At 42.6% G+C, this 12,304-nt stretch overlaps 1 protein-coding gene across 3 annotated transcripts; it reads right to left on the minus strand.

Moving 5' to 3' along the window:
* Positions 1–34: 34 nt before the first annotated feature.
* On the minus strand, positions 35–11,355 carry srpx2 (sushi-repeat containing protein X-linked 2). Of its 3 annotated transcripts, none has more exons than XM_049585504.1 (11): positions 11,300–11,355; positions 11,068–11,140; positions 8,167–8,244; positions 7,876–8,067; positions 5,689–5,865; positions 5,250–5,373; positions 5,037–5,158; positions 3,641–3,820; positions 3,391–3,524; positions 3,182–3,303; positions 35–584 (listed from the first exon to the last, which is right to left on the minus strand). In XM_049585504.1, exons 2-11 carry the CDS (start codon positions 11,111–11,113, stop codon positions 404–406), a joined length of 1,356 nt encoding a protein of 451 aa, XP_049441461.1. In that variant the 5' UTR covers positions 11,114–11,140; positions 11,300–11,355; the 3' UTR covers positions 35–403. The 3 variants fall into 3 exon arrangements, with proteins under 3 accessions (XP_049441461.1, XP_049441460.1, XP_049441459.1); XM_049585503.1 differs by having other exon boundaries at positions 11,242–11,323; XM_049585502.1 differs by having other exon boundaries at positions 11,068–11,346.
* Between the last annotated feature and the right edge of the window lie 949 nt (positions 11,356–12,304).

Here is a 12,304-nt window from a genome sequence, read left to right on the forward strand (position 1 = left end):
TAGTCTTTTGTAGGAGGTGTCGGTATTTAGATAACAGTTTTACTAACAGGGCCCTGACATAAACACTAACCCACATCATGTATCCAAGCTAACTTTATGTATCAATGGTTCAAACTGTCTTTTCATACTAATGTGTTTTACTCAAGCTTGTCTCTTATTATCTGTCGCTGTGACATCCACTCTCTGGCCTTTGTTCCTTTCAGATGATTATTCAAGAGAGAAAACAGTGCTAGCACTTCAGTGTTGTTTAGTGATCACATTTAAACACGAGGAACTGCCTTCTTGTCCTCTTTCCCCTCCTAATGTCCCTCTGGACCTGCTTCCTGCTTGTTTGTCCTTCCTCATCTTGTGTTTAGTAATACTGATGAGCTTATCGCTGTGGCAACCAGAGAGGTTTATTGAATTAGTCACAGAATTCCCTGTGGTGCTCCAGCCGCTCTCGCTCCTCTTCATCCAGCAGGAAGCTATCGATGTAGGAGAACAGCTCGTCCGACGACATGGGGGCGATGAAGCGCTCTCGGTCTGAGCCCAGCTTGTCCAGCAGCAACATGCTGAAGTAATATCTGGAGATTCTGAACGCTTGTCTACAGAGAGATACAGATTAGATTAATGAAGGAACACTTGACTATCTCATGATTCAATATTATTAAAGCATATCCACTGGGCTCTCCTGCTGGCAGGACACTCTCCTTTTTTTAGCTTGCTTTGGTTGCTAAAGTCTTTTGTGCAACAGTCTAGGTAGTCCTTAAGTTTAAGATTAAGACAAGGAGAAAACCATGAATATTTATGTGAACAGTTTAAGGAAACATTAAGGAGAAGACTTAAGGTTGTGCAACTTATTCAATTATGAGGAAACCTTAACTAAGGGTGTGTTCCAAATCGCATACTTTTTCTTTGTACTTTTATGTACTGCAGCTGCCCTTAGAAAGTACATCCATCCATCCATCCATTTTCATCTGCTTATCTGGGGTCGGGTCTCGGGGGCAGCAGGCCAAGCAAAGCACCCCAGACGTCCCTCTCCCCAGCAACACTTTCCAGCTCCTCCTGGGGGACCCCAAGGTGTTCCCAGGCCAGATGAGATATGTCATCCCTCCAGCGTGTTCTGGGTCTGCCCTGGGGCCTCCTACCAGTGACGGGGGCACCCAGGAGGCATCCTGATTAGATGCCTTAACCACCTCAACTGACCCCTTTTGACAGGGAGGAGCAGCAGCTCTACTCTGAGCTCCCTCCGGATGTCCAAGCTCCTCTTTAAGGCTGAGCCCAGTCACCCCACAGAGGAAACTCATTTCAGCTGCTTGTATCCACAACCTCATTCTTTCGGTCACTACTCAGAACTCATGACCATAGGTGAGGATTGAGATGTAGATGAACCAAAAGAAATCAAAAGCTTTGCCTTCCAGCTCAGCTCCCTCTTCACCATGACGGACCGGCGCAGCGCCTGCATCACTGCAGAAGTTGCACCAAAGCGCCGATCCATCTCACGCTCCAGTCTACCCTCACTCGTGAACAAGACTCCCAGATACTATACTTGATCTCCCTCGCTTGAGGCAGTAATCTCTCCCAACCCTGAGAGGGTACTGCACCATTTTCCGACAGAGAACCATGGCCTCAGATTTGGAGGTGCTGACTCTCATCCCAACGGCTGCAAACTGCCCCAGTGCATGCTGGAGATCACGGTGTGATGGAGCCAACAGAACCACATCATCTGCAAAAAGCAGAGATGCAATTCTGAGGTCCCCAAATCAGACCCCTTCCTAAACAGTCAATATTCCTATTATTACTATTCAACTGGTCATCAGTTACTTGCATTAGCTGTCAGCCATCATTGTGGCGTCTTAGGGCTTTCAATCAGCTGTCAGCAAGCGGTCATCTGTTGGTGACTCAGTCAATGTGATGAATTGTCCACTGTGCAGAGGATTGTGGGTCAGAACAGCCAGAAAAGTATGCTGGCTTGCATACTGCAAAATCTGACTAGATGTAGTAGAACATTCTGGTATTTTTGGTATACTACATTTGACATATTATGCATTGGGACATACTAAATCCTTTTCTGGCATAACCTACTATCTAATATGGAAGCATGGGTAGTGGAACACACAGTAAGACTCTATGGAAAATCTCAACTTAAGGTGTTTTGTGCAACCGACCCCTGGTTCCAAAAGAGAGCTGAGCTGAGTTGAGTCAAGCTGAACCATGCTGTGGAAATTTGGCACAACATTCACTCTCTCCAAGCTGTTTGGTCTCCACCAACTAACCGGCTGCTAAATGCACAGCTGTGTTCACCAACCAGTTGCTAACTTTGTCTGCTGCTGTTGTGTGGGTTGTTCAGAGATGTTTTTGCTAAAAGCAGTTGCATCTGGAAACGAGGTTGATGAGAGTGGTGTGAGTGAAGATGCTACAAACACTGTTGAGCGGAGGGACAGCACAGAGTTCCGGTATAGTCTCTTTTATAACACACACAGTCACTTTATCCATTATTGATATTAGACTATTAATTAGTGCAGCTTTAATCTTAACTTTGTAATGCTCTCTTGTCTATATTTATGGAGGTATCCTAAAGAATGTCTCTGTTTAAATACACTTCACTCAACCACTTCTGCCTTGGTGATGTCTCCCATGTTTCCCAGAGTGCTTTGTGCCACATTAAAAGAATGGGCCTCAACATGCTGCTCTCACTCAGCTGTGGGATTTGTGTGTGTCAGTGAAGAGACTGAAGACATTTTCCAGTCTGGAAAAAGTGAGCAGTACCCCTTACTCAGATTACACAGTTGGTGGAAAATCTATATCTTTGCCTTTCTCTAAGATAAACTCAGTCCTACATGGTTATGTCTGGGGCAAAATGGTGGACTTTAAAATAAGCTTTTACTCATTGATTCTCATATGAAACAAAACATGTTTACTATTGATGTTCTGTCAGTCTCAAAATCCCATTACTGCTATCCTGGAATTATGACGTTGCTATTTTTACCAGTGTTAATCCGTCAGCTGGATATTTTTCCACAGAGGTTCTCTTTTTATTAGGAGGCTCCTGACATTCAAATGGAGTGAGGAGAAACAATTCGAGAATGGGAGTTACATAAAGCCATTTCAGGATGGAATTATTCAACTAAATGAATGTTTTCCTCCCACAAAAAGCCATAAAACGGCTGAATAACTAAGTGATGATGTATCACGCTGTTACCTCAAACCCTCGATGACTTCAGAGCTGAGCAGGCTTTCTTTAATGCGGCCTGTTTCACGAGGCGGAGAGCCCAGGAGCTCGATCACAGTTACATGTCGCAGGTCTAATCCACAGTCTGCTTTCTGATTCAAAGGAAAATAAGATTTTAGTTGTTTATTCAAACTTCCTTAAAAACACCAGCAGTAAAAAAAAAAACAACACTTCCTCACTTGTATCATGACGTTCTGCAGCTGGTAGTCGGAGTCCGTCATGTTGGGCGCAGACATGATCAGCAGCCTCCTCTTTTCATAGAACTGATCCAGGAGAGCGGAGACCGTCTTCACGTCTGATTTGATCTCCATTGCTACAAACACACAGCCACAATTGCATCCTGTATTTAAACCTTCTCACACACCATGCATACTGTAATGTTTATGCTGTAAATTCATAAGCATGATAGGCATTTTTATGCAGACTCACAAACACACTCAGCAGGATCTCCGCCCCAGCTGCGGTTGAACAGGCAGACACGACTAGATACACCCCTCCTTTCATATCCTCCGTCACAGTGGTAGTCACAGGTTGCACCGTAGTTATTTCCATCAGAGGAGCAGGTGAGGTAGCCGTGCATAGGTGCAGGTAATTCTGGACATCTTCTCACTGGAAGGAGAACACAGTGAGAATAAGAAATCCCAAAAAGGTTATAATGCTGTTTTTAGGTTGAAGGAGCTGTATACAACATTCAGAGCATTGATATAGCATCAAACTATTTGCTATGTAAAGATATAGTAGAGTAAAGGCGTCCTGAGCAGGAAATGAAGTTACACTCCTTCCCTGTGTGGTCCAACTATGGGGTCAGAGGCTAGCTAATCGCTCCCTGCACTGCGCTCATAGAGCAGTTACTGCTGATAACACTGTCCCAACTCACGGTGGCAGAATAGTGTCACAGAAGTGTAACACCCACCCTCAGGTTCCCCCCAGTTAACACTGTTAGCTCTGTCAGCACTGTTGCTGTTGTTAGCGCTGTTCACATTGTTAGCACCATCAGCTGCTAGCCACTGGCTCAGCCAACTCCACGTTGAGAGCCATGTGCAGACAATCCAGGCTCAGACTCTAGCTAGACTCTATGCTGTTATTCCAAGGGACAGCTGGCAGGACAGGACCGTGGATGGAACAGGTGTGACATTTTGTTGACGTTATGTATGCGACTTGATTTAAAAGCTATGATTTAAAAAGCAGCTAGAAGCAGTTAGCAGCTAACTCAAAGAAGAAGAAGAGCAGCTGAAAATATTAGGAAAACAATAAGATTTGACCTTCGAGCAGAGGATGAGAACAGCCACCATATAAGAGGGATAGTAAATGACTGGCGTGGCCATGTAATGCCAACAAGTATGTTACATGTCACACTAGAGCAGTGGTTCCCAACTGGTGGGTTGCGTTAAAAGAGTGGGTCCTGGGTCCATTCTGAATGGACCGCAAGTGACTTGCAAATGTGTCAAGTTTGTTAAAACTTAAGCAAACTAGCTGGATGACATGGCAAAACACAAGTATGACACTGAATATATTAAACTGTGTGGGCCTTGAACTAATGACTAAGGAGAAATCTGGTCCCTATGACTGGACCGGTTGGAAACCACTAGAGGCCGGAGTTGTTGTGTTACATGTCATGCCCGTCACACCTCTTTTGCCTCCAGGATGCCAGCATGCTATCTAAAATCACACACCCAGGCCGCATTATGCTGCCATTGTTTGGTTTTGTATAAAAAAAAAAGGTGGAGTGATTAAGAGACTTCTTAACAGCTCTACCGCGGGATGTCTGTGTACCTTCAGCTCCTTCAATCTTTAGTATTCAAACTCACCTCATAAATCAACTTACCCTCAACACGTACAATAAACTTGCAGGCCGCTCTGTTCCTGGATTGATCGTACACTTTGTATCGGATAATGTTTTGTCCCTCTTTAAAGTCGGTGCCCGGCTCCTGGCCTACTAATATTATACTTCAGAGAGAGAGAAATACAGTGTAGGCAGAGTGTTTAATTTAATTTTAAAGTCAACAGGAAAAGGAAGCAAAGGAAAGGAGTGACATACTCAAGTGTTTTTTCAGACGTATCTTTAGCAATGGGGGGGTCCCAGGTCACTGTAGCAGTGAGTTTTCCAGGCTCGGCGTACTTGATTCTGGATGGAGGACACTTGATCTTTGGAGGGTCAGTATCTGACATAAACAGGTGGAAAATTACAACATTATTGGAGATTTTGCAGGAAGTGAATTCATCTATCTGTAGCAGTCGTATAGAGCAGAATATGGCAGACAGCAGACCACAGTTCTGGATTCAGTCCAGGCGAGCAGGAAATATGCCTTTGTTTTTGTGTGACTCAGAGACTGCTGTTGTGAAAGAATAATGAAAAACTGGACAGCAAAACAGATGGTCTGAATTTAGGTCCATGTTATGGTAGTAAGTTGAACCTCAAGTTGACAGTTGAACAAAGACTTCTGAGCTTAAACATCTGGTCAGAGCTTGATATGTACCTTCACACTCTGGCTGTACGCCGCTCCATGACCCACGGCGCTGACAGGTACGTGAGTGTTGCCCCTCGATGCGATAGCCACGGTCACAGGTGAAATCACATCTGGAGTCCACCATGAAGCCGTGAGTGCAGGTGTATCTGCCATGGGGAATGAGGGGCAGCACGTGGCAACGAATCCCTGAAGGAGCATCACCACATAGACATTAAGCATTGGTTAGAGGAAATGAATGAATGAATGAATGACTCTTTTTAGTGTCCAGTATTTACAGGGTCAGCCTGTCAAATGTCCAAGAACTCATAAATCCCTGAGTTTCCCTCTCACTGTTATTGCAGGATACTGCTCACAGTGGTTGAGACCTCCATGAGTCAAGGCAAATGGTGTTTTCATGTGCTCCTTAGATGGCTGTTTTTCTGACTTTGGTGTGTTCATGAGCTTTAGGTTGTAATGTGGAAACAACATGGACACTACAAAGAAGATGTGTTGTGTTTTATTGCTCAGAGTGATTAACCTTTTGCAACCTAGAGCAACATCACTTTTCCTGAGCTGCTTTCAGACGCCTTTCCCAAGTATTTAAAAATTTGAACCCTGAGTAAACTGGTGCAATTTCTTTTGGAAACAAAAGGAAAAAAATCAATGAGCAGCTTGGTACTTTCTTTTTTACAAATTTTCTTCTTTTTAATTTCCACTTTTTACTAATTTCTTGCTATGTTTATGGCTCATTTCTTTTCTTGCTCATTGCCTTTAAAAGAAATCAAGCCAGTTTGCTCAGATTTCACAGGGTTAAATGATGATAAAGAACGAAGGGAACAGACCGGGTAAGCCATGAAATATGATCAGGAAATCATCTTCAGATTATTCTGACACCACATAGATGCAGCACAAGGCTGTGGCGATAACTGGGACATCTGCTATTTGCCCCTCAAAGAACAACAGATCATTGGTCAGTGACATTTCTGTAATAATCATATTAAGCTTACACAGCCTACCTACATACAGATGAGATGCTGAATCGATGCATTAAATAAATATTTTATCTGTATTTATGTAAATAATTACTGGTAATGCACTGAAGAGAGGTTTTTTGGGGTGGAAAGTGCATCTACTATAACAGAGAGCCTAGTATTCACATGCTTTTCAGTGATCCAAATACAAGTAAACAGCTGAGTCACATCCCTGTTCCTGTAGTTATTGTCTGAGAGGCATCATGACGCATTAGTGTTTACACTACAAAAGATATGTGGTCAAATGCATCCCAGACCACCTCAGCAAATGGTTCGAGTGATCGGATCACAATGTGTCTTGGTGGTCGTTTAGACTTGTATTTAGTGCTGTCCACTTGTGATCGGATCACCCAAAACACACGTTAATGTCAGGTGTAAACAGGCACAGAATGTCACGGAGAAACTGACACCATATTTTGCAAAAAGTATCAGGACTCATAGAGATCAACATGTATCAACTCGACGGAAATGATACTGTAAAAGAATGAGTCAGCCCATCACTTATTGACAAAAGGCCATTTCCCGTCTCCAGCTCATTCAAAACTCGGCTGCCAGACTTTCAACAAATCCCAAGAGACAAGACCACATAACTCCCACTCTTGCAATGCTACACTGGTTTCCTGTTAAGTATAGAAATGATTTTAAACTATTACTAATGACTTTTAAAGTCCTACATGGCCTTGCTCCAACATACATTATAGATTTACGCCCTATGAGCCTAGCCGCTGCTTGCCCTCCTCAGGTAGGACCCTCCTAACTGTTCCTACGGCCCGCCTCGTTACAAAAGAAAACCGGGCAATTTCCGTTAGACCCCGACAGCTGTGGAACTCCTTACCTGAGGAACTTAGGCTAGCAAAGTCAGTGTCTTTGTTTAAAACACAACCCTCCCAACATACTTTTACAGGAAGGCTTTTTTTCAGTAAATGTGTTTAGTCTAGTCTAGTTTCCATCCTTCTTTAATCAATTTTATTCATTTTTTTTTATTACACACTCTAATTTATACGGTCGGTGTTTTTATTGCTCTTCTTCGTCTTCGTCTTCTTCTTCTTCTTCTTCTTCTTCTTCTTCTTCTTCTTCTTCTTCTTCTTCTCATTAAAAGTGCAGTGCCTATGTTTATGGTAGTCACCTGCCAGCCAGAGCAGTAACGTGTTTTAAATAAGGTGAAAAGTAATCAACTTCCACATACTGCGGCAGTAAGCAGTCCCAGACCAGCGTCGGTTGGCGAGGCACTGAATCGAGCTCTTCCCCAGCAGTCGGTATCCTCGATCACAGCTCATCTCACAGCGGGTGCCCAACGTGCTCATGTAGGCCCTGCCTCGAGGGGAGCGGCAGGTCACCTCTCCATTGGTCAAAACCGGAGAATGGCACCAGTTTGGGTCTGTTAGCAAAACCAAATCTGTGTCAAACACTGATGGTGGAAAGCAGTGTGCTAGATACCAGAGGTGTTAAAGGTGTGTGTGTGTGTTTCCATACGCACTGCTATAGTCCAGTTGAGGAGTGTGGTCTTGCTCTACGAAGTCATTGTAACTGTCGTATGTTGTGGTCCCAGAGGCAGCTGAAAAAACAAACGTCAGACATGAGGAAACATCAGACAACCCGTTCACATTTCTCAAGTGGGCATGATTCTCCCCACACAATCTCTTTTCCATAACCTCCTCTCAGTGTCCTTTAACACAAGCTCAGTAACATTCCAGCTCATAGACACCTGGATTTACAATCATCGATGCTCCTGGAAACTCCTGAGGGTTTGCAAACTGTGAGGAAGGTCAGAAAACATGGAAATCTTGGAAACAGCATGAATATGATGGTGTTTTCTTGACAAAAGACTTTATTGTAGTGTTTTCATGCCTTTAAAACCACAACTTTCACCACAAATTAGGACAAACAGCCTGTTCTCATTACTGACCTGGCCACTGTCCCTCTTACTAATCTATTTTCATGTAATAAGAAGAAGGGTGTGTGTGCCATACTATGACCTTCATTCTTAATTCTGTCTCTGATTCTGCACAATAAATCCTTTTTACTGTCTCCTTTCTCAGCGGTTGTGGTTCAGGCACATTATCCCTTTCTAAAACCCCGAAAAGGACACCATGTTTAGAGCCGAGTGCCAAACTTTCCAGTGTGTCAACCTCCACCCCCATTTCAAGGCAGTTCCTGTACTGCTTCCTTTGCTTTAGCTCAATCTGCTCGCTAGTTTCTGGCCCTGAACCAAAAAAAGTTCACTTTAACACAGTTTCTAATAATAATAACAACGATGCATCACATTTAACTTCTCCTTCTCCAAGAGCTGGCTCAGATTGTTCCAGCGATGTGTGGATTAAACCCTATCGTCAGCGTTTTCTCTCATAATGAGCCCAATGTTCCACTCAGTAACACTTCCCCAGACTAATATTTCCCAAGTCCCCCTCACAGTGAATTACTCATAGAGGAAATAAACAAGCAAAGCCCATCAGTCAGACAGTCTGCACTGCAGGGCTCAAATAGAGACAGACATTACTTCAGGTGACATGCACCATCATGCATACGGCAACTAAAAGGGGTTTTTAATTACATGCAGCTAAAACTACCGCAGGGCTGAACATTAACTAAGCACATTAATTCAAGCACTGTATAACTGAGGTACTTTTACTTTACTAGACCTTTTTATGCTACTTCTACTCCACTATTTCAGAGGGAAATACTGTACCCTTTACTCCACTACATTAGGCTAACAGCTGAAATGCATTGTGAAAGATTAAACCTGTCAAAACACTGCGCTTAACTTCACAACACCAGAGACTGAATGGGTTGTAGCTGCTGCTGCTGCGGGAGTGTGAGCTCCATGCTGGGGACACACAGCGAGAGGGCTAACTGTTAGCATCACATGGCTAACGTTACGTAACAGCTATTAACAAGTATATCGAATGGGTTGAGCAGTTTCGGTGTTGGTGTGAGTTTGTTGGGACTGTTTTAAAGCTCAGTGTTGAATGACTGCCGCTGCTGTTGTGTTAGCTCATGCTAACAGGGCAGTTGAACTGACTGTTCGCCTGGAGGTGAGAGGCTACAGAGGCGGGCAGCAGCAACTTCAGTGTCGATCTGGTTGGGATCAGACCCCCGGATGAAAAAGCATCAAATGCAGGTATCTTTTTCCTTTTGATGTTTTAATACTACTTGATACTGAGTTATTTTGGTCAATTCCTCAAAGGTATTGGGTACTGATACCCAGCCCTAGTTTTATTCGTGGCCCCAAGAGGTCAAATAGCCTAATTAAATATCTAAGAAAAGAAAAAGCAAAGATTAGAGATACAAATTTGTGTAGCAGACCCTTGTTGTTATTTCCTACTCTATTAACTGTGTTACCACACCTCAGATTTATCATGTGACTCTTTGAAAATGCTCAACCACTTGGTGAAGAACCAATGGACTAAACTACCAACCTGTATATGAAGTAGTCTGAACAAGCTCAACAGTTAAATTTTGCATACACATTGTTGCTTCAGTGTATCACTCACAGGGGCCATTATTCTGCAGGATTAGTACTTTTACTTTTGATACTTAAAGTAGCTACCATTAACTGATAATGCTTCCTGTCAGCAGGACTTTGAATGCAGCACTTTTACTTGTGACGTAGTACTTTTACACACTGGTACTTTCACTCATGTAAATGATCCGAATACCAAGACACTGACAAACATGGTGCATCACACACCACTCACAGTACTGACTTTACCTCAGACATGCACGCTGCAGGCAGAGTGACTCACACCAGTGGAAGGTGTGTAGTTAGGCATAATGTCGCCTGTTTGAGTTACAAAGGCTTCATTTATCTCTAATGACAAAGGTGACCAGCATCCTTTCAATCACTCTGCATTATCATCTGAGCTTCCGGGTGGATCTCAGGTCAGGCTATTATCTCTGCAGGATTAAATGAAGGCTTTAGCACACTTGGCCCAGAGGGGGACTCCTCGGTAATTAACTGGCAGTGATTGGAGCCCAGCTGTAATTAAACTGCTTGGTCAGCAAAGCAGAGGGGCTCCTGGAGAGGGAGGCAGATCAGCTACGAGCTCATTTTAACTTCATTTGGACTGATTCTGGGCCAGTTGCATGTTGGGAGATGTTGTGCACCCCTTCAGCTTCTCATTCCTGAAGGAAGGAGCAGGCTGTATTTGCATTCATACAGTGGCCTCAAAAGTTCAGCACATCTGTATCCAATACAGCTGTTATTACTGCTGAGATGAAGGTATTTCCCTACTGCAGGGGATGATGTGGATGTTTGACTAACTTCAGCTAGCAATCATGTCATAAAATATATTTTTTTTACAACTTCAATAATATTCAGAGTTCACAAACTGAGACATATATGTAAATAATTGATGTTACCTTTATTGTCTGGACTCACCTGTGAAGTATAAAATGAACAGAGCAACAAAGCGGCTGGGGAGCATGTCAGAAACAACACAAAGATGACACTCCTGGAAAAAAAAAGTTTTTTAGCGCAGGTTGGTTCAGATCCCAGAGTCCAACAAAGACAAACAAAGTTATAATCCAGAGATAGTTTACAACAATAACAAACCACTCTTTTAAAAAAAACTTGAGTTCCCCGCTGAGGACAATAGGCGCTCCCGTCATACCAGAGTCTCCGCAGCTTTTCGAAAAGGATCCTTCTAGTTCATCATCAAAGTCAGACACCACTTGGTGGCGCTATGGGACCTCCTGTGTCTGACTGTTTCCTCCCACCGCTGCATTAGAACTGATGATTGAGCCATTTTATAAAAGCCCGCCCCTCACAGCAGTAACAGCACATTAACCCAGAGAGTGAAGATCACCGTATTGACAAATTAATAGATCCCTTAAAAACGTCTGGTCTCCTAACCAAATAAAAAATGTAGACCTTTGTTACACATTCCCTTTTCACAATGTAAAATAGTTTAAGAAAACTTAATAGAGTACACACTTTTCCAAAAAGGACATATTGTATTTATTTATTCATTTATTTGCTTGTTAATTGGTTGTCTGCTTGCGATAGATCCTTACAAAAAAGTGAAGATTATAGGCTACAAATGAAAAAATAATCATAAAATACAAAAGTGATACCAATAGAACACAAGCTGTAGGGTACATACGCCTACATCAACATAAACACACATATACCTGTAAGAATGCATACATAAACACATGGCTGCAAAATCTAAAAATACACATGACATCTTTATTAAACTGTCTATGGGACACCCATTCAAACGAATCATTCACTCTAGTATTATTTGTTATAACTGGCCATGTGACTAATGAGCTCAGTGATGACTTGTTGTACCTTAAAGTGATTAAACATTTTTAATTTCCCCTGATTATGACACTCATATAATCTTTATCCCCAGTCATTCCTTATAGGACTTCTATTATTATATGAATAGTGTATAATATCCTTTATTTAGCCTATATATAGCACTTTTTACTGCAACATGTATGCAACAAGTATGCAAAGTGCTTTGAAGACTTAAAGCAGAAAATACACTATGGCATTACAAAATAGATCTAAACAGTTTGTTGCAATATATCTAGTGTCCACTTATACAGTTTAATGTCATACTTTGTTGTGAAAATGTCATCACATGTGATTAAAATGTCCCTCAGAA

Source organism: Epinephelus fuscoguttatus, linkage group LG9, assembly GCF_011397635.1.
Source record: "Epinephelus fuscoguttatus linkage group LG9, E.fuscoguttatus.final_Chr_v1".
NCBI classification, from domain to species: domain Eukaryota; kingdom Metazoa; phylum Chordata; class Actinopteri; order Perciformes; family Serranidae; genus Epinephelus; species Epinephelus fuscoguttatus.

Bases quoted from the DNA above. Each gene is read 5' to 3' on its own strand.
- srpx2 (XM_049585504.1), bottom strand. From the start codon at position 11,113: ATGCTCCCCAGCCGCTTTGTTGCTCTGTTCATTTTATACTTCACAG. The intron at 3,821-5,036 runs GTAAGTTGATTT...TTCTCCTTCCAG, and splicing joins GTTTATTGTACGTGTTGAGG to TGAGAAGATGTCCAGAATTA. The intron at 3,304-3,390 runs GTGAGGAAGTGT...CCTTTGAATCAG, and splicing joins TGCAGAACGTCATGATACAA to AAAGCAGACTGTGGATTAGA.